Source organism: Loxodonta africana, chromosome 5, assembly GCF_030014295.1.
Source record: "Loxodonta africana isolate mLoxAfr1 chromosome 5, mLoxAfr1.hap2, whole genome shotgun sequence".
In the NCBI taxonomy this organism is placed as follows: domain Eukaryota; kingdom Metazoa; phylum Chordata; class Mammalia; order Proboscidea; family Elephantidae; genus Loxodonta; species Loxodonta africana.
In genome coordinates, this window is record NC_087346.1 from 107,106,571 (window position 1) to 107,126,795 (window position 20,225).

Sequence of the window (20,225 nt, forward strand, 5' to 3'; positions counted from 1 at the left end):
GGACTAAATGAGATGGTGCACGTAAAGCACTTAGCGCAGTGCTGACACGTACTATATACCAATACAGGTTTATTATTTTTATCCTTATTGTTATTAGAACACAGAAGAGATTAAGACCTACAGGAGCAAAACATAAAGACAGAGTGGAAAGGGTGACAAGGTGACAGGTCTTTAAAACTATTTTATCAATAGCCAGGTACTTGGGCTTCACTGTAGGACCATCCATCTCAGTTGAATTAAAAAACAAGTATTCTGTAGTCTAACTTTGGGAATGACATCTTTAGAAGAGACATTAAAGGGCAAAAATACTTGACCCTAATTTCTAGAAACACACTACCTATACAAACTAATACAAAAGGATGTTGAAAATCTGAATAGACCCATAACAAGAGAAGAGATTGAAAAGGTAATAAAAAAAAAAACTCTCAACAAAAAAAAAAAATCCCTGGCCCAAACGGCTTCACTGGAGGATTCTACCAAACATTCAGAGAGGAAATTACACTAGTACTACTCAAACAATTTCAGAACACAGGAAAGGAAGGATACTTCCAAATTCATTCTACGAAGCCAGAATAACCCTAATACCAAATCCAGGCAAAGACATCAAAAAAAAAAGAAAGAAAGAAAATTACAGACCAATTTCTCTCATGAATATAGATGCAAATATTCACAACAAAATTGTAGCCAACAATTCGACACCTTATCAAACAATACACCACGACCAAGTAGGATTCCTAACAAGTATGCAAAGATGGTACAACATCAGAAAATCAATCAACGTAATCCACCACATAAATAAAAGAATCACACGATCATCTCAATTGATGCAGAAAAGGCATGCAACAAAGTCCAACACCCATTCCTCATAAAAACTCTCAACAAAATAGGTACAGAAGGGGAATTCCTCAAAATTATAAAGGGCATCTATACAGGGTCACTGTGAGTCAGAATCGACTTGACAGCAACGGGTTTGGTTTGGTTTGGTTTACACAAAACCAACAACCAACATCATTCTTAACGGAGAGAGGCTGAAAACATTCCCCTTGAGAACAGGAACGAGACAAGGATGCCCTTTAACACCACTCCTATTTCACACTGTGCTGGAAGTCCTAGCTAGAGCAATAAGGCAAGAAAAAGAAATAAAGGGCATCCAAATTGGTAATGAAGAAGTAAAACTGTCCCTATTTGCAGATGGTATGATCCTATACATAGAAAACCCAAAAGACTCCACAAGGAAACTACTGTAACAGAAAGATTAAACAGAGTTTACAAGATAATCACAAAAATCAATTGGATTCCTACACACCAATAAAGAGAACGATGAAAAGGAAATCAAGAAAATAATACCATTTATAGTAGCCCTTAAAAAAATAAAATACTTAGGAATAAATGTAACCAGGGATGTAAAAGACCCATATAAAAAAAACTACAAAACACTACTGCCAGAAACAAAAAGAGATCTACATAAATGAAAAAGCATATGATGCTCATGAACGAGTAGACTCAACATTGTGAAAATGACAATTCTACCCAAAGCGATTTACAAACACAATGCAATCCCAATCCAAATACCGACAATATTCTTTAAAGAGATGGAAAAACTAATTGTTAACTTTATATAAAAAGGGAAGATGCCTCAGATAAGTAAAGCACTACTGAAGAAAAATAAAATAGGAGGACTCATACTACCTGACCTCAGAACCTACAATACAGCCACTGTAGTCAAAACACCTGGTACTGGTACAACCACATACGCACTGACCAAAGGAACAGAATTGAGAACCCAGATGTAAATCCATCCACCTATGGTCACCTGATCTTCGATAAGGGTCCAAAGTCCATCAAATGGGGAAAAGACAGTCTGTTTAACAAATGCTGCCAGCAAAGCTGGATGTCCACCTGTAAAAAAAAAATGAAAAAGGACTCACAGCTCACACCATACACAAAAACTAACTAAAAATGGATCAAAGACCTAAATATAAAGCCAAAAACTATAAAGTTCATAGAAGAAAAGATCAACGCTAGAGGCCCTAATACACGGCATTAATAGGATATAAACCATAACTAACAACACACAAACCCAGAAGATAAGCTAGATAACTGGGATCTTCTAAAAACTAAACACTTACGCTCATCAAGAGATTTTTACCAAAAGAGTAAAAAAAGAATATACAGAATGGGAAAATTTTTTGGCTATTACAAATCCGAAAAAGGTCTAATCTCTAAAATCTACAGGAAGATCCAATACCTTTACAACAAAAAGACAAATAATCCAGTAAAAAATGGGTAAAGGAAATGAATAGGACTTCACCAAAGAAGACATTCAAGCAGCTGACACATGAGGAAATGCTGGTGATCACTAGTCATTAAAAAAAAAAATAAAAACATTAGAGAAATGCAAATCAAAACCACAATGAGATACCATCTCACCCCCACATTACTAGCATGAATCAGAAAAACAGGAAATAAAATGTTAGAGAGTCTGCGGGGAGATTGGAACTCCTAAGCACTGCTGTTGGGAATGAAAAATGATACCACCATTTTGGAAAACGACGTGGAGCTTCTTTAGAAAGCTAGAAATAGAAACGCCATACGATCCAGCAATCCCACATATCCTAAAGAAATAAGAGCCATCACACTGCAGCATTGTTCACAACAGCAAAAAAACTGAAACAAACTAGATGCCTATCAACAGATGAATGGATAAACGAACTATGATACGTACACTCGATGGAGTACTACACAACAATAAAGAACAATGATGAATCTGCAAAGCATCTCACAACGTGGATGAATCTGCTGAATGAAATAAGTCAATCACAATAGGACAAACATTGCATGAGACCACTGCTATAAAGACTCATGAAAAGGTTTACACACAAAAGGAAACAATCTTTGATGGTTACGAGGAACAGGAAGGGTGGGGATGGAAAAACACTAAATAGACAATAGATAAGTGGTAACTTTGGTGATGGTAGGACAGTACATGATACTGGGGAAGCCAGCACAACTTGTACAAGGCTAGGTCATGGAAGCTCCATAAAACAAAAAAACCAAACCCACTGCCGTCGAGTCGATTCTGACTCATAGCGACCCTATCGGACAGAGTAGAACTGCCCCATAGAGTTTCCAAGGAGCGCCTGGCGGATCTGAACTGCTGACCTCTTGGTTAGCAGCCATAGCACTTAACTACTATGCCACCACGGTTTCCGGAAGCTCCACAGACACAGCCAAACTCCCTGACGGATCGAATTGTTGGCCTGAGGGCTATGGGGTCCAAAAGAACAAACAAATTTGTCTTGGAAGTACAACCAGAATGCTCCTTAGAAGCAAGGATGGCGAGACTATGTCTCACATACTTTGGACATGTTATCAGGAGGGATCAGTCCTTGGAGGACAGCACGCCTGGTAAAGTGAGGGTCAGCGAAAAAGAGGAAGACCCTCAATGAGATGGATTGACACAGTGGCTACGACAATGGGCTCAAGTATAACAACGATTATGAGGATGGCACAGGGCCAGGCAGTGTTTCCTTCCGTTGTACATAGGGTTGCTATGAGTCGGAACTGACTTGACAGCACCTAACAACAGCAACAACTAAGATGGTAGAATTATAAGTAAATTTTATGTTTCTAGGCTTTTCTGCAATGTTCTTATATTTGAAGATAATAAGTTTTTAGAAAGTATTTAATACACATCTATTTAAAATAAATAAAATCTAAAAGGACTAAAAATAACTATTCCTTTAGTGAGTTAAGGAAAAGTATGGAAGTATTTTTCTTTGCCACAATTCTTCAGTTGCCCAATTAGAATCAGTTTTTAAATGTCTACTGTCATTGTGATCAAGTCTACAGAAATGAAAGAGGAAAGAAGAGGAGTGCAAAAATCAAGGATTCAGAAATCCTAATCTTACTGGGACTCATTCCAAGAAGAAAAGAACCAAAAGCAAACCAGAGGTAATCTTATCAACTGGCTCTGCTGTTATCATTCATAGGCCAGTGACAAAAAAACGGAATTCCAATACAGTTGCAGGGTTACCATAGGATTAAATGAAAAGCACAAATGCTGAGTATTAATTCACTGGCAGTGATAAGGCACCCAGACCCTGAAGCCTGAACGCCTGAGTTAGAACCTCTATTCGTTATTTACAAACTGTGTAGCCTTGAGAAAGGTACTTAACCTTTTGGCACTTCAGCTTCTTCATCTGTTTAATGTGAATAACAATACCACCAAGCATACTTCAGAGAGTTGCTATGAGGATCAAATGAGTAAATGCAGGCAAGGCACTTACAACAGATCCTGGAATAGAGTCAGCACTGTATACATGTTAGTACCTGCCCCTCTTCACTTCTCCTTTCTTCCTGTGCCCCACCTCCTTGACCTCTCTCTTTCCTTCTTTCATTTCTTTTCCACCCCTCAACTCTCCCTGGTGCCTTTTTTCAGCACTTCCCCATCTGGCTCCTGCCTACCCTCTCTCACCCTCCCCTTCACTCTAACCAACCAAACACCCATTCTACTGCCACAGTCCTCTGTATCCCCACCCATGCTGTTCTGACTGCTTAGAAAGCAACCCTTCCACACCACTACCACCAAGCACCTACAAGTATTCAAACACAGATTCTTTTCTTCACATAGCTAAACCCACATGACAATTCCTCATTCTCACCTAAAGTCTAATTTTATGGTTTCCCCTATGTTCCCAAAGCAACTGGGGTCTCCATCTAACCTACCAGTCATCATCCCATATTTGCACTGTTCATTACATCTCTGCCTCCACCCCTGAACTAACTGGAAGAAGTTCCTTGAACACAGAGATTCCGGCTCAGTCCTATTTGTAGCAGCAGTGCCTGAAAAAGAAAGATCTCAAGCATTTGCTGAATGGCTGAGTGAGGGAATGGCTCACTTGGTTCTTCTCTTTCCTACATAAATGTCTAATGAGAAAACTGTTATTACACAATAATCATTAACAACAACAAAAAAAGTGCCAAGCATTTTTCTAAATACCTCATGTGTTTTACTTCATTTTTTAATCCTCAGGACCACTTTTTTTTTTTTTTAATTGTGGTGAAAATACACACACCAAAACATTTGCCAGTTCAAGAATATCTACATGTAAAATTCAGTGACATTACATTTTTCATATTGCACAATCTTTTCCCTCAGGATCACTTTGGATCTCTCCTCCTACTTTCTTCCCCTCTACCCACTCAACTCTACTCCAGGCACATAAGCCTCCTTACTGTTCCTCAAATGCAGGGGTGCTTCCCCCTCAGCACTTCTTCATTTGTGTTTGCTCTGCCTGGAATGCTCCCTCACCTCCATGTTTTAACTTAAAAAGTTGGTGAGGTCCGACCTATATGCTTTCATTAAAATTACAACACCCTGTGTTGCCTCCTTTTTCCTCTACCCACAAAGGCGTATCAGTGTTCTTCCTGTTCCCTGTTATTTTTCTCTGATAAGCTACACGATTACTTGTTTACTAACTGTCTTCTTCAAACTAGAATGAAAACTTCAAGATTTGTCTCTTCTGTTCACCTCAGCACCTAGAACAGGGTGTGCTACACAGTAATTGCAATAATGAACACTTGCTGACTGAACAACCCCATACCCTGCAGTAAGCACTTTTATACACGAGAGCTCTGAAGCCCACAGAAGGAACACAGAAAACTTAAGCAACTTACCCAAGGTCATAAACTAATAGATAGGAGATCAAGGACTTGAACCCCAGACATTTTGACTGCAGGGCCCACACCTAACAACTATGCTTTGCTGCTTCCCAACCTGACCCAGATAGAAACCCTAGCATTGTATGTCTTTGGGCCACAGAAAAGCAGGGAAAGTCATCCCACTGGAAAACCTTTCAACAGAATAAGTCATCTAACATAAAACTAATTTCCTGGGGTAAAGTACTGATTATCAGTATTACAATGAATACAGCACTGATAGTTTCTCTTTGGATTTAAAAGCTCAAGTTTAAAAAAAAAAAAACTGAAGTATTTGTCGTGCCCATAAACACCAAAATGACAAGTCATTAACTGACACAGCAAAGGCCTAAGATGAACATATTTTACAAGTGAAAAGTAGTGAAGGGGAGACATACTAACTGTAAGAAAACAGGAGAGAATTTTTTAGGGTAATAAAAATGTCATGTATCTCAACTGTAACAGTGGTTATACCAGTATATGTATTTATCAAAATTCATTTAACTATACACTTAAAATTGGTACATTTGCACAGTATGTGAATTATGTCTCAACAAAGTTGACTAAAACGCCATAAGGACTATCAGATATGATTTTTGGCTAAATAAAATAAGCAAATATTCCACACAAAAAAAGTCAAGAACAATACTTTCATAGCTAATACTCTTAGATCCAAAGAAATAAACAAGAAGTTGTACATCAGCTCCTTAAGCATCACACCTCTCAAAGTTATTTGTTAAGGGACAAAGAGGTAACTGGCAATTGAAATGTTCCAACAAACAGATGCAATGCTGGGAGCACTCACTTATCTATGCTAAGAAATTTGGAAGAGAGCTACCTGGCCAACCAACTGGAAAAGATCCATATTTGTGCCCATTCTAAAGAAAGGTGATCCAAAAGAATGCGGAAATTATTAAACGATATTACTAATATCACATGCAAGTAAAATTTTGCTGAAGATTATTCAAAAGCAGTTGTAGCAGTACAACAGGGAACTACCAGAAATTGAAGCCAGATTCAGAAGAGAACATGGAACAAGGGATATCACTGCTGATTTCAGATGAATCCCGGCTGAAAACAAAAAATACCAGGAAGATGTTTACCTGTGTTTAATTGGTTATGCAAAGGCATTAGACAGTGTGGACCGTAACAAATTATGGATAACATTGTGAAGAATGGGAATTCCAGAACCCCTCATTATGCTCACGTAGAACCTGTACATAGACCAAGAGGCAGTCATATGAACAGAACCATGGTTTAAAATTAGGAGAGGTGTGTGTCAGAGTTGTGTCCTTTCACCATACTTACTCAATCTCTATACTGACCAAATAATCCAAGAAGTTGGACTATATGAAGAAAAACAGGGCATCAGGATTGGATGAAGATTCATTAATAACCTGCGTTATGTAGATGACACACTCTTGCTTGCTGAAAATGAAGAGGACTTGAAGCACTTACGGATGAAGATCAAAGACTATAGTCTCCAGTACGAATTACACCTCGACATAAAGAAAAAAAAATCCTCACAACTGGACCAATAAGCAACATCTTGATAAACGGAGAAAGTACTGAAGTTGTCAAGGATTTCCTTTTACTTGGATCAACAATCAATGCCCATGAAAGCAGTAGCCAAGAAATCAAAAGACACACTGAATTGGGCAAATATGCTGTAAAAGACCTCTTCAAAGTGTTAAAAGGCAAAGATGTCACCTTGAAAACGAAGGTGCACCTGATCCAAGCCATGGTGTCTTCAAATGCCTCATACGCATGCGAAAGGTGGACAATGAATAAGGAAGATGGAAGAAGAACTGACACCTCTGAATTATGGTGCTGGCAAAGAATACTGAATAATAAAATGGACTGCCAGTAGAACAAACAAATATGTTTTAAGAAGTACAGCCAGAATGCTCCTTAGACACAAGCATGGAGAGATGCCATCTCATGTATTTTGGACATGTTATCAGGAGGGATCAGTCTCCGGAGAAGGACATCATGTTTTGTACAGGGTCAGCGAAAAAGAGGAAGACCCTCAACAAGACGGACTGACACGGTGGCTGCAACAGTGGGCTCAAACATAGCAACGATTGTGAGGAGGGCACAGACTAGGCAGTGGTTTATTCTGTTATCCATTTGCTTGCTATGAGTCGGAATGGACTTGAGGGCACCTAACAACAAGCAAAGGCAGCAGTAAAAAACCGCAGAGGATGAAATGCAGTGGGGTGGCTGATGTATATGATTCACAAGCCCACCTGACCATGGGCAAAGGTAACGCCAACAAACTGCAATCGACATCACCTGTTCCCTCCTTCAGTCCTTTGGGTCACCTCCAACCAGACCAGAGCGCACAGGCAACCAGGGTGAAATGGCAGATCAGCGCTCTTCTCTACAAAGGCTTCTACCGAGTATTTGACTAGTGACAGGTCTTGGCATTGAACGTGTCAGAATTCTTAGTTGCAAGCATCAGAAAGTAACTCTAGCTAATTAAAAGAAAAAAGACATTTTTAAAAAAGAGCTAGTAGATAGTTCACAGAATCACTAGGAAATCCAGAGTACCACTAAGCCTAACACCCATCCAACCAGAACAAAGCCCAAAGGCACACAACAGAGAGTACCACTGACACAGCCAGACCTGACTGGCTACCATGATGGCAGCGTCTGTGTCCTCTAGAAACAGCACAGCTGCCACCCCGTTGCCATCCTCTCCCAAATGACTGCAATGTGCTGCCAGCTTCTTTCCATCACTTCTTCAGGCTTCAGATTCACACTCTGGAGTGGGTATGTCTGCACAGTTCTGCCTCCTAAAGTAGAAATTTCCCAGTCAAAGTGGGGAGGGGGGGGATAAGACTGTTACAGACACAAATGGATTATTCTGTCTCCATAAATACTACAGGCCAGCAAGTAACAAAAGGTTTCCAAACAAATATTCACAAGTATCCTCAAAGATGGAACTAAAAAAAATCATACCTAGAGGTACCGCTATTTGGGAAGAGAAGGGGTCTTTTTCATATCACTAAATGACTATTTTATTCAGTATGTGAGTTTCAAAAACTATAAGCCTACCAGATTGAAAACAATTTATTAACACAATTTTCTAATTAAAAGAAAAATATTTCTGAAGTAGCAGATACTTTATATGCAAGAACGCTGGGCACTACAGAAAAAGATCCTTAGATTTAAAATATTCATACAAAATACATAACACTAAAAATGTACTTTAATACATATTTCTACTTAAAACACATTCTGAAAATGCATGTTCTACTTAAAAGAACAAGTCTCAAGAGGAACTTCTAACCTGAATTTCAAAATAAGAAAAAGCTATGAAAAGCTATTAACATTAATTTCAAGTTAACAAACTATGAAGATATCAGCATTAATGTCAGATTCACCTCAAAAAATTCATCTCCAACTCACAGACACTATACTTTCTAAATGCAGAAAGCCTTTCAGCCATCTTAAAGCATTGTTAAAAGAAGCCCCGATGGCACAGTAGTTAAAGCACTCAGCTGCTAACTGGAACATCGGCGGTTCAAACCCACTGGCCGCCCCACAGAAGAAAGATGTGGCAGTCTGCTTCCATAAAAATTTGCAGCCTTGGGAGCCCTATAGGGTAGTTCTACTCTGTCCTGTATGAGTCGAAATCAACTCAACAGTAATGGGGTTTTTGTTTGTTTTTGGAATGTGTTGTTAACACAAAGGTTATCAATCCTTAGGACTAGAATCTGTTCAAGAAACAAAAAGAGCAAAAAGCAGAAACACTCCAGATTCCCTTAACATCAGGCCTGTCAGCCCCTGCCTTAACCTTCTCCACAGCTCTGTATACAGCAGCTCTGTAATGACATGTCCACATCTGCGAACACACTCCTCTGCTCCTTCGGCACGTCAACAGCATTTTACCCTCTCCTTGAGAAATTCTCCATGCCACACACTTTCTTCAAAACTAGTATCTGCATGAATTTAAAAAGAAATACTATTAAATTAGTCTGCATATGGCTGACTTTGTCACACATACAAAAAAAGGTAGAGAATAAATAAATCGAAGTTTGCATTCCTTGAAGAAAAGTCTAAAGATAATCAAAGCTGGACTCAGATGCATGCTGGATGGCTGGAGGAAGAATTATAAATTTCCAGATAATCTACTAATTATTCAAGAGTTGACCATTTACAGTCAATTCAATACATGTTTCAGGACCTAAGGAAGGCATCAAGCTGGACTCTAAAGTACATACTAAGGAAAACATGATCCAGATCTCAAGGGGTTATAATCTAACGGGGGAGTGAGTAAATAAGTAAAAAAGCAGCTACTATTAAATAGGAGTCCCTGGTTAGTGCGATTGGTTAATGTCATTCACCTTAACTGAAAAATCGGCAATTCAAGTCCACTCAGAGGCATCTTGGAAGGAAGGCCTGGTGATCTACTTTCAAAAAATCAGTCACTGAAAACCCTACGGGGCACACATGGGGTTGCCTGTGACAGCTGGAGTCAATCTGACAGCAAATGGTCTGGAGTATTATTAAATAAGGTAAAATTAAATAATAAAACTAGACAGTACTTTGGAGCTTCAACGGAAGGAGAGAGGGTTTGCTGGAGAGGGAACACAATGAAGAAAAGTTCCACAGAAGCAGAATTGAGGACAGTGGGGGAGGAGGTAGCATTCTAAGGAGAAGAAAATGAACTTGAACTACAGAAGCTATTCAATTCTAGGTCTTGGGGAGTCTATATTTGTAAGCAACTAGGAGCTCTCAAGGTCTTTGGGTGAAGATTCAACTGGTGATAAAGAAGACAAAGTTAGAGTAGGTGAGATCAGCAAAAGGATTACTGGTTATTACAACAATACACAAAAGGCTGGATCAGATCTGTTGTTGCTTGCCATTGAGTTGATTCCAATTCCAACTCATAGTGACTTTATACAACAGAGTAGAATGGCCTCATAGGGTTTCCTAAGCTGTAATCTTTACAGGAGCAGACTGTCTGATCTTTTTTCCCATTGGGTGGATTCGAACCACTGCCCCTTTGGTTAACAGCCAAGCGCTTAACCCTTGTGCCACTAGGACTCTTTGGATCAGGCATAGTATATGGCAATAGGTACCAGAAAGCAAGGTCAGGAAGGGAAGAGCTGTAGCCGCTCCCTCTCACTGCTGACCCGGGAAAGAGAAGATGAGAAATGTCTAAGATTCCAGTGTGGGTTATTAGAATAACTGCAGTTTCATTAACCAAATAAATAAAATCAATTGTTTTTATTTTCCTTTTTGTTTTTGCTACTAGGAAACTCAGAGCCAAATATTTCCAGTATTTCTAACATATGGCAAGCATTTCTGTGCACCTTGTCTATAATTTATTTCCTATATAATAACATGTATTAAAGTACACTTTTAGAATTATATATTTTAACAACCTCTGCATAATTATTTTAAATCTAAGGATTTTTTTCTGTAGTGCCCAGTGTTCCAGTAGATAAAGTATCCACTGCTTCAGAAATATTTTTCTTTAAATTAGGGTCTGGAAAAAGCTCTCTGGAAAAGAGGAAATTGAAAGGAAATAAGCCTCCTTCCCTCTCTACTTTCTTACATTAGCATGATGTCTGGTGCCGCAGCAACCCTAATGCAAACATGAGGCAATAAACATGAGGATCAAAAACCAAAACACTTAAAGAGAAGGATGCAAAAAACCTGTTTTTCATGTCATAATTAAGCCCCTGCACCAGGTTAGAACCACCTATCTCCATACTTCTTGTTACTGGACAAAAATAAGCCCTATTATTTAAACCAAGGAGGCCTGATGGTACAATGGTTATGTGCTCAGCTGCTAACCAAAAGGTCAGCAGTTCAAACCCATCAGCTGTTCCACAGGAGAAAAGGTCTGGCAGTCTGATCCTGTAAAGATTATAGCCAAGGAAATCCTATGAGGCAGTTTTACCCTGTCACATAGGGTCACTATGAGTCGGAGTCAACAGCAAATAACAATAGTTATTTAAATTATTTTTAGTTGAATATTGTCACTTGCCAAAAACATCCTAAATATACAACGGAGGTCATGAGATCAGTTTCTTATCTGCAGGTTTTTTACACCACTGAGTTAACAGGATTATTGCTATTGAGATAGGAAAAATACAAATGTATTTATAGTGAGGAAGAAGGCCATAAAATAATAAGAGCTGCTGGGAGCAGCCAAAGATAAAAAAAGAACAGATAATGATAAAGCGTGAAATAATCGTGATCAAGTGCTATGTAGGGATACTTCTCGTAGACAGCAACAAAGAAAAGGATAGGTATACAGAAGTTCTCCAGGTTAAAAAATCACGGCAGAACTTCTTTGCTGGCAATGTTACAGGGAAGATAACCTAAAAATCCCTGCCAGTATAAAATACCCAGAAATTCTGAGCGAAGTGTTAAAAAAACCCGTTTAAATGCATGACTTCATTCACAAGACAATAAAGGGAACTCTCCAAGGACCAAAAATTAAAAAGAAACCTAAAAACCAGAGCAGAAAAGTGTAACCTGATATTGTGTAGCAGCCTAGGGCTTGTTGGGGGCAGCGGGGGGAGGAAACTGTGTACATAAAAGGCACCTGCCCTTTAGGATGTAAGAGTAAAAATAAAAGAGAAAAGGGAAGAGATATGACTGGCCTAATATTTTGTTTAAAAACAACATCCTGAAGACAATCGTAGCTTTTATATATTTTTAAATCACCTTGCTTTAACTACCCTTTGGAAAAGCAAATTCCAGAATAGAAATTTTTTTAAATGTCCACATTACATACTTACATATTACAAAGGGTTTTCTGGATATTTCAACACAAGCTAAGTAAAATATGACAGATATAAATCTTTTCCCCAAATCATCACACATTGCCCAATTTTTCAACCATTATGAAAAGAACCACCACGCAATCGAGTATTCAAGTTCAGTAACCATACCCAAAAGGTTTCCAGATTTTAGCTCTTCTTAGTAAAATTTTTATCATTAGGTTAGTGACTATGCTAGCAATAATTTCATAATTCCTTATGTATCACATGAAACTAATCTTTTACGGCCTTCTGCATTACGATTTCAGAGTCACAGGGTATAACCGGCAAAGGGAAAAGGTAATGGATGTGACGTTTGAGGTGTCTACAGACTAACACAAGAGTTTCTCACATTAAAGAAGCACAGAGAATTACAGCCTGTAGCTTAAAACAAAACAAAAATCTCCTAAGGTCTGCTTTTTATATAGCTCGCCTCCCTCTAGTCTCATTTGCTCCTCACACTTTACCGAAAACTGAAAATATCACATATTCCCTTTGCTCACCCTCACGTTTTTTATGCTGGCTTTATAAACGGAGCTAATTTCCATCCTAAATTCCATTAAACTGTCTCCATCACTCAGTTCAAGACAATCTTCTTTAAAAAAGTCCCCTTATCCTTGGACAATCCAAACAGCCTAAGAAATAAAAATGTATAGTTTATACTATCTTCCCACGCATTACATTTGTCTCTACTTCCTTTCCAGATTTACATAAGGATAACCTTTTAACCAAGTGTTTTACACACACGGGATGCCACAATAAATACATGATCCTGAACGCTGCCTTGCCGGCTGGGTGTAAAAAATGGCTAAGCACTGGACTACCACTAGCAAAGGTTGGTGGTTCCAACCCACCCAGAGGCACCTAGGAAGACAGGCCTGGCGATCTGATTCTAAAGGTCACAGCCTTGAAAACCCTATGGAGCAGTTCTGCTCATAGGCTCGCCATGAGTCTGAATCTTCACAGCAACTAACAACAAACGCTGCTTTAGATTATGTTGCAACTTGACTATGTTTCCATAATCTACGTGCGATATGACTGATTGAAGACTAAGCACTCAGTCTACAAATTAGTCAATCAAATGTAGAGGAAACCAATTAACTCATGGATCAAGAACTCAAGAGTGAAAGGACAGAGCCCGTGCTTGAGTTCCGCTCCCCAGTTGATACAGGCAGAAGGTCTACTGAATGACTTCAGCACAGTGAACAGGAGCGCCTCCCCGGAGCGCGCTCCGGTCAGTCGGGGAATAAAGCAGGAGTTAGAACGGAGAGGCTCCGAGGGGCGCGCTGCCTTCTGGGACTCGTTTCCACAGTTACCCACGTGCACCCAACCCAACCGCAGCCCGGCGCGGCCCAGACTACAAGTCCCAGAATTCCGCGGGACCGCCTTTCCCCTTCACACCCGGCAACTAGAGCCAGGCGCTAAAGGAAACCCCTAAAGCGTCCTCCTCGCGCTCCGAAGAGAGGTCGCGCCCCCCAAGCAATGCGTGGAGCCTCCGGGCCGGCCCTCCCCGCAGGGAAGCGGGCCCTGAGGCACCAGCCTCCACACCTGCCGGCCAGAAATTAGACAACTGCGTCACAGTCTCTGCCAAACCCCCGAACGGCCAGGGGATCCCTACACCTCCCCTGCGCTAACCCCCCACCTAGCCGCCAGGGCCAGTCCCCCGGCTCCCGCCGCGGAAAACGCGCAGCCCGCACCCCTGCCCCGCCTCTCAGTCTCACAGCCGGAGCCCGCGCCAGCGCTGACCTCGCTTCCCGCCGCTCTGGGGAAACCGCGGCCAGCTCCAACCTCGGGGCACCTCCCCGCCCCCTACCTCAGCCCCGCCCTCTCCTCTCCCCGCACCCCGGAGCTGTGGGCTGCCTCCTCCAAGGACCCTGGTTTGATTGAGACGGGGGAGAGAGCACCTTGCCCAAACACAACCCGACATCCCCCAAGCCCCGTGCCGGACCCAATCCGGACGTGACAGTCCTCCCGCTGCTCCAGCCCCTCCCACCCTCCTCTTCCTCCCTAACTAGCCCGCCACCCCCATTGCATCTCCTGCTCCCATCCTGCCACCCCAAACTCTCCCCACTATCTTCCTCTCCTCTTACTCCCAACTACCCTCTTCCTAACACCTGCCCCATCTTATCGCCCCAACATCTTCCCCCATTACCAACCTTCCTATACCCCACCCGCCTGCCAGACTCCCCAACTGTCCCATCACACCACAATCCCTCCGACATCTCGCTCTCCCGTTACCTCAGCCCTCGTCCCCTTGGCCGCGCTCCTGCCCCGCTTGACCGCGGCCCCCGTCCCCCCACCCTATTGTTCCCCCCACTCCAGCCATCCAGCCCTTCTTCCTATTGTCCCCGCCCCCGCGTTCCCCTCGCACTCACCCGCCTTTCTCCCGGAGCCGCCAGCACCGCTCAGCCCCTTGAAAACCCTCACCCCTGCGCCCCGCTTGCTCCTTCCCTCCCTCTCGCCGCCGGTACCACCTCCTGGCCCTGCCTGCAAGAACCCGCCGCCGCCTCCACCTCCATTCACCCCGGACACTCGGGTCCGGGCCCTTCATCACACGTCCCGCCCCCCCTTCCCCCAACACTCAAATGGAGCCAGTCCCCACCCCCCACACCTCCGCCCGCCCCCGGCAGGCCGTCCCCCTCCCCCACACCCGCCCCCGCCCCGCGCAGCCCGCAGCGTCACCGCCCGCCCCGGCCCCGGGAGGGAAAGGGGTGGCTCCGGGGCAGGGGCTCCTGGCACGTTTCGGGACAGGAGGCGCGGGGCGGGGACTGCGGGAACCGAGTGGAGAGTGTTGGCAGCCGCCCGGCCCGGACCCAGCTTGATCGCTCCCCGTTACTCACTGACAGCGGCGGCATCCGAGTGCATTTTCGGACAGCTCACACCCCGCTCGCCGCCCAGTCTCCCGCGCTAGCTTCGCGGTCCCCCCACCGGCTCTCAGCACCTCAGCTTGGAGCTGAGGACCCGCCGCCAGGCACTCCCGACACGCCCACCTCGCCTTCTCCATTGGTTGGACCTCGGATAAGGGGCCGCCCCTCCGAGTCTCTGATTTGACAAAATGAGTGACGATAGAACGGTTCTGTAGCTGGCGAAGAGGCCCCGCCCCTAAGATCCAAGGCGATTGGTTCTGATGCCTCGTCCTCGCAACGCCCCTAGCGGAGACCACGATCTGGAGTAGCAGGTTGGGCGCGCCTGCTGTCAGTCACCCCCGGGGGTCCGAAAGCGCGTGTAGGGGCGAGGCTGGGGAATTGGTCTACCTTGACCCTGAAGCCCCGCCCCGTCAGGGGCCGGATTGGTGGAGTCGGAGACCAACCGAAAAAGATGGGTCGGCGTCGGAAACAAAGCAAGAGAAGGGATACCCGAAGAGCGTAGACAAGGGAGCGCAGTTGGGGAAGCTTGTACTTCCCCGGGGAGCTCAGCCCCTCCCTAGCTCCTGAGTCTCAGCGTCCAGGTCTCCCAGCCACTTGTCTCGCATGCTTCAAAGCGGCTCTCTTCACAAGCCCAGTGCGCGCGGAACTTGGACTGGGACTTTTCGGTCGTCTGTTTCCTACAAGAATTGCCGCGTCTTCATGTCTAGCAAACCCTCTGGTTTGCTAGACATGAAAATGGGAGCAAATTCCCATTTCTTGTACAACAATCCATCTTCTCCCCGCTTTCAAAATGTATTTTTCCAGAATTAACACCCTTTTATCAACTATAGGCTGTTCTACAGTGTTTGAAATACTACAGGCATAGACGTCTGTATGCCCCCAAACAGCATATAGGAAGGAAATTCAGGGTCACGCTCTGACCGTGGGGTCAGTCTGGCACGTCGGCAGTCCAGGGATCAGGTGGCCAGCCCACAAAGGGCAAGTAGCGTAAATTAAAATGACCAACGTCTTTAACGCTGAAGAGTCTATACAGAAATGAAACTGGCTGCCATTTGGCAAAAAAGGAGGGCGTAAATTTAGGCGAATTCTTCTGATCCTTGAGTTTCCTAAATCGAGAATTCGCACCATTTTCTAGAGTTACCACCTCGTTTTTCCATTGCTTTCAAACCAACTCATTACACCCACCATATTATTGTAGAGGAATAATATTTTAAGATATTAACGGAGGATCTCCTCCCTCCCCACCCCCATCACCTACAATCCCAACAGCAACACTCAGACACCACTTCCCTGTATTCCAAAGCCCTTCCTCAGCCCTGCAGCCAAGACATTCCACAGATCTTGCCACACAGAAGGAATGACACCACAAACGGGTAACAAAACGATCAGTCATTTTGGTTTTAGATTTCTACAACCAAGGCTTTTGAATTTCAGGGTTTTGAAATTTAGGGTTCAAATCAGGGCATAAATGTTACGCCAAAAAGGAAATAATTGAAAGAACAGGGAATGAGACAAGCCACTTCCTGTGCACCATAACCAAAACCAAATCAAACCAGTTGCCGTTGAGTTGATTCTGACTCATAGCGACCCTACAGGACAGAGTAGAACTACCCCATAGGGTTTTCAAGAAGTGGCTGGTGGATTCCAACTGCCAACCTTTTGGTTAGCAGCAAAGCTCTTAAACACTGCACCACCTGGGCTTCATAAACATCCCCCTTAATCCCTAACTTCTCCTTAAATAACATCCTTAAAATTTTTTTTCTATCAATCGTGTCTATCATTCAAGCATTTATGAACCACATCATGCAGTCATACAAATGTCAGAACTGTACCTCAAGTTGTCCACTGCAAGCTCCTTCTCAAAGCGAGAATCTCTCATAAAGCGTCCCTACTGATCACCCTTACCCTGACAGAGCCTCAGCTGGGTCTGACACAGATGGGTAGTACCGCCTAGATTCTTTGAGATAGGCAATTCCTTGTTGCGCAGATCTAGTTGTAAGAAAGTCTCATTATGCTGAGCAGAAAAGCTGCTCCTGCACTTTATCCCATTTCTGTTTTCAGCGTATTCTATATCTAAGACCAAAATCAGTAGACACAGAGCTAATTCTGACTCATGGTGACCCCATGTGTGACAGAATAGAACTTTGCTCCATAGGATTGAAATTTTTTGGCTAATTTTTTGAAAGCAGATCACCAGGCCTTTCTTTTGAGGCACCTCTGGGTGGACTGGAACCTTAAACTTCCTCGTAGCAGCCAAGCACACTGTTTGTAACACCCAAGGACTCCTAGTCTACTTGTAGAATAAGGAAGATGGAAGAAGAACTGATGCCTTCAAATTATGGTGGTGGTGAAAAATATTGAGTATACCATGGACTACCAGAAGAACAAACAAATCTGTCTTGGAAGAAGTACAGCCAGGATGCTCCTTAGGAGCAAGGATGGTGAGACTTCATCTCATGTACTTTGGACATGTTATTAGGAGGGACCAGTCCCTGGAGAAGGATATTATGCTTAGTAAAGTCCAAGAGTGAGGTGTTTTAGCTAGCTATTTGCCATGCTCATTTATTTGCAAAGCGAACTGAATGTGGACTGTAACATGAAATTTTAGATCTCAAAGGAATCTTGTTGACCAAATCTCACTTCCTCATTTTAATGATATGACACTTGAGGTCCAAAGGAGTTAAATGTCTAATCCAAGTCACTCAACTGGTTAATAACAAAGCAGTAGTTTGATTCAAGTTTCCCAACTCCTAGTCCAGGTCTTTTCCCCTCTCCACACCATTCAATATCTGAATTTCAAATTTTAAAAATGTAGAAACCACTCTTCCTTCACATTTGGAAGTGATTATATAAATCTAATACAAATTCTATAGTTCATATTTGGAATATAGCCTTCGTTTTTTATGAATCTCAGTAAATAATTTTTTCAATATATAACACAATATTTCAATTTTTCTCATCGGTAGCATTCCCAAATAACGTGATTCCTGTGGGAATGTTTACTGAGATAACAATCTTACACTTCTGTGTATTTATATTCAAATCCTTGGAGAAAAAATTAATAATGGAGTGTCTTGGGACTGGTATGAATAAAGCAATATTTGGAGATGCAGTCTTATGCCATTTCACTTCATCTAGTTACTGCTTTAAGCTAGCATTAGAGCAAGCTACCTTGTGTCAACTATATCATTGGAATTTTTCTATTTTATTATTTGTGCACTATTAATTTTAATCAGATATATTTTGAAATAACTTAAGCCTAGATTAGGAGTCCCTGGGTGGCACAAATGGTTAAGCGCTTAGCTACTAACTGAAAGGTTGGTGGTTCCAATTCACCTAGAGGCACCTTGGAAGAAAGTCCTGGCTATCTACTTCCAAAAGATTACAGCCATTTGAAAACTCTATGGAGCACAGTTCTACTCTGAAACACATGGGGTTGCCATGAGTAGGAACTGATGCCACATCAACTGCTTTTGGTTAAGCCTAGGTTAGAATTTAATAAGGCAAAGTCCAGTGAGAAAAGCAGTACAGTAAATTTAATTAAATTTTAAATCTTTCCCCCATTTGCAAATATTACACTGTAGTGTGCTTTTCCTACATGTATTGGGGAGCAGGGGTGCAGAATGCAGAATGACGTAGTCCTCAAGACTGGAATTGGTTGAGCCTGCTCAGACAAGGAGATAAATGTGCCCGTGGTAAGATTTGAAGAGAATGAGAAAGAACACGTGCAGGGAGAAATTAATTTGCCTTTAAATTACTGTGAGAGAGAGTATGTGGGACGCTACTATTTACAAAAAGCCAGGCTAAGTGGGTTTCCAAGATGTGGATGAAATAAAAATTTTAAAAAGTAAATCCATCCTTAGTATGTAGGGTAGTTTATTTTTCCAAACTCATAACCAGCTAGCAGTTCGCTGTCCCAGATAGTAACAACTTAATTTAGTGCTTCCCATTTTTTTTATATATATAATAATTTTTTATTTTTTTATGTATATGGTAGGCGCTACTCTAATAGTGCTTTACTTTTCATAAGTTGGAAGCCCTGGTGGCGTAGTGGTTAAGTGCTGCACCTGCTACCCAAAAGGCTGGTAGTTCAAATGTAACAGGTGTTCCTCGGAAACTATGGGGCAGGGTCCCTATGAGTTGGAATCGACTCAGTGGCAATGGGTTGTTTTGTTTTTTTCTTTTAATAAATTATTCTATCTAACTTCACAACAATCCAATGAGGTAAAGAAAGTACTAGTATTATCCCCAATTTACAGATAAATTAACCAAGGCTTAGAGAGCTTCAATAATTTGCCAGCCAGCTAGTAAGTGATAGTGCTGCTAAGTAGCCAGGCTTCTGTGCTATAACATGCCCACGCTCGACTTCACTTCCTTCTCTATTTAATCAGGTTAATATGTGTCCTGCATACTTCAGAGATTTATTTATAAGGATACAATAATATGGATGTGACTGTGCTTTTAAAAGAGAATGAAACCAGGCCTCTTTCTAGAGTTGAACAGCTAGCCATTCAAGCTGCCTTTGTAGGTATATATTATGGAAAATATGAGTCAGATTTATTTCCAGGTTGCTACATGCTTATTATCTATTTTACCTATTTGACCTTATTTCAACAGCAACTCTCTACTTCATGCTATATTCTTAATAAGATTTATTTATCCTGAGTACCTAATGAGGTTCTACTGAATATAATAAATTCACCACATTGATGTATCACTGAGAGGGCAGTCTCTTTAGCCTTACTGGAATTAACCAACATGGCCTGTGTTATTGGGAACCAGCTTCATCTCCCAAGCTTTTACTTATTTAAGAATGTCTTTGTAGCATATGTCACTTTTCACACATGTACACAGAACAGTTTTGCAAATAGCC

The 20,225-nt window shown here is 42.1% G+C and overlaps 1 protein-coding gene across 8 annotated transcripts in view; it reads right to left on the reverse strand.

Annotated features, from left to right (window-relative positions):
- The window catches only part of DCUN1D4 (defective in cullin neddylation 1 domain containing 4), a 113,118-nt gene that overhangs the window by 84,328 nt on the left and 8,565 nt on the right, over positions 1–20,225 (reverse strand). Inside the window, exon 1 of one of the 8 annotated variants that reach the window (XM_064285822.1) lies at positions 15,326–15,457. The exons of 1 other annotated variant lie outside the window; for it this stretch is intronic. In XM_064285822.1, coding sequence (XP_064141892.1) covers positions 15,326–15,350 — 25 coding nt within the window. In that variant the 5' untranslated portion in view covers positions 15,351–15,457. Of the gene's footprint in view, positions 1–1,813; positions 8,295–8,329; positions 9,005–14,231; positions 14,274–14,860; positions 14,918–15,325; positions 15,458–20,225 lie in introns of those variants that run through there. 6 more of the 8 variants (XM_064285827.1, XM_064285820.1, XM_064285824.1 and 3 more) reach the window with 6 other exon arrangements.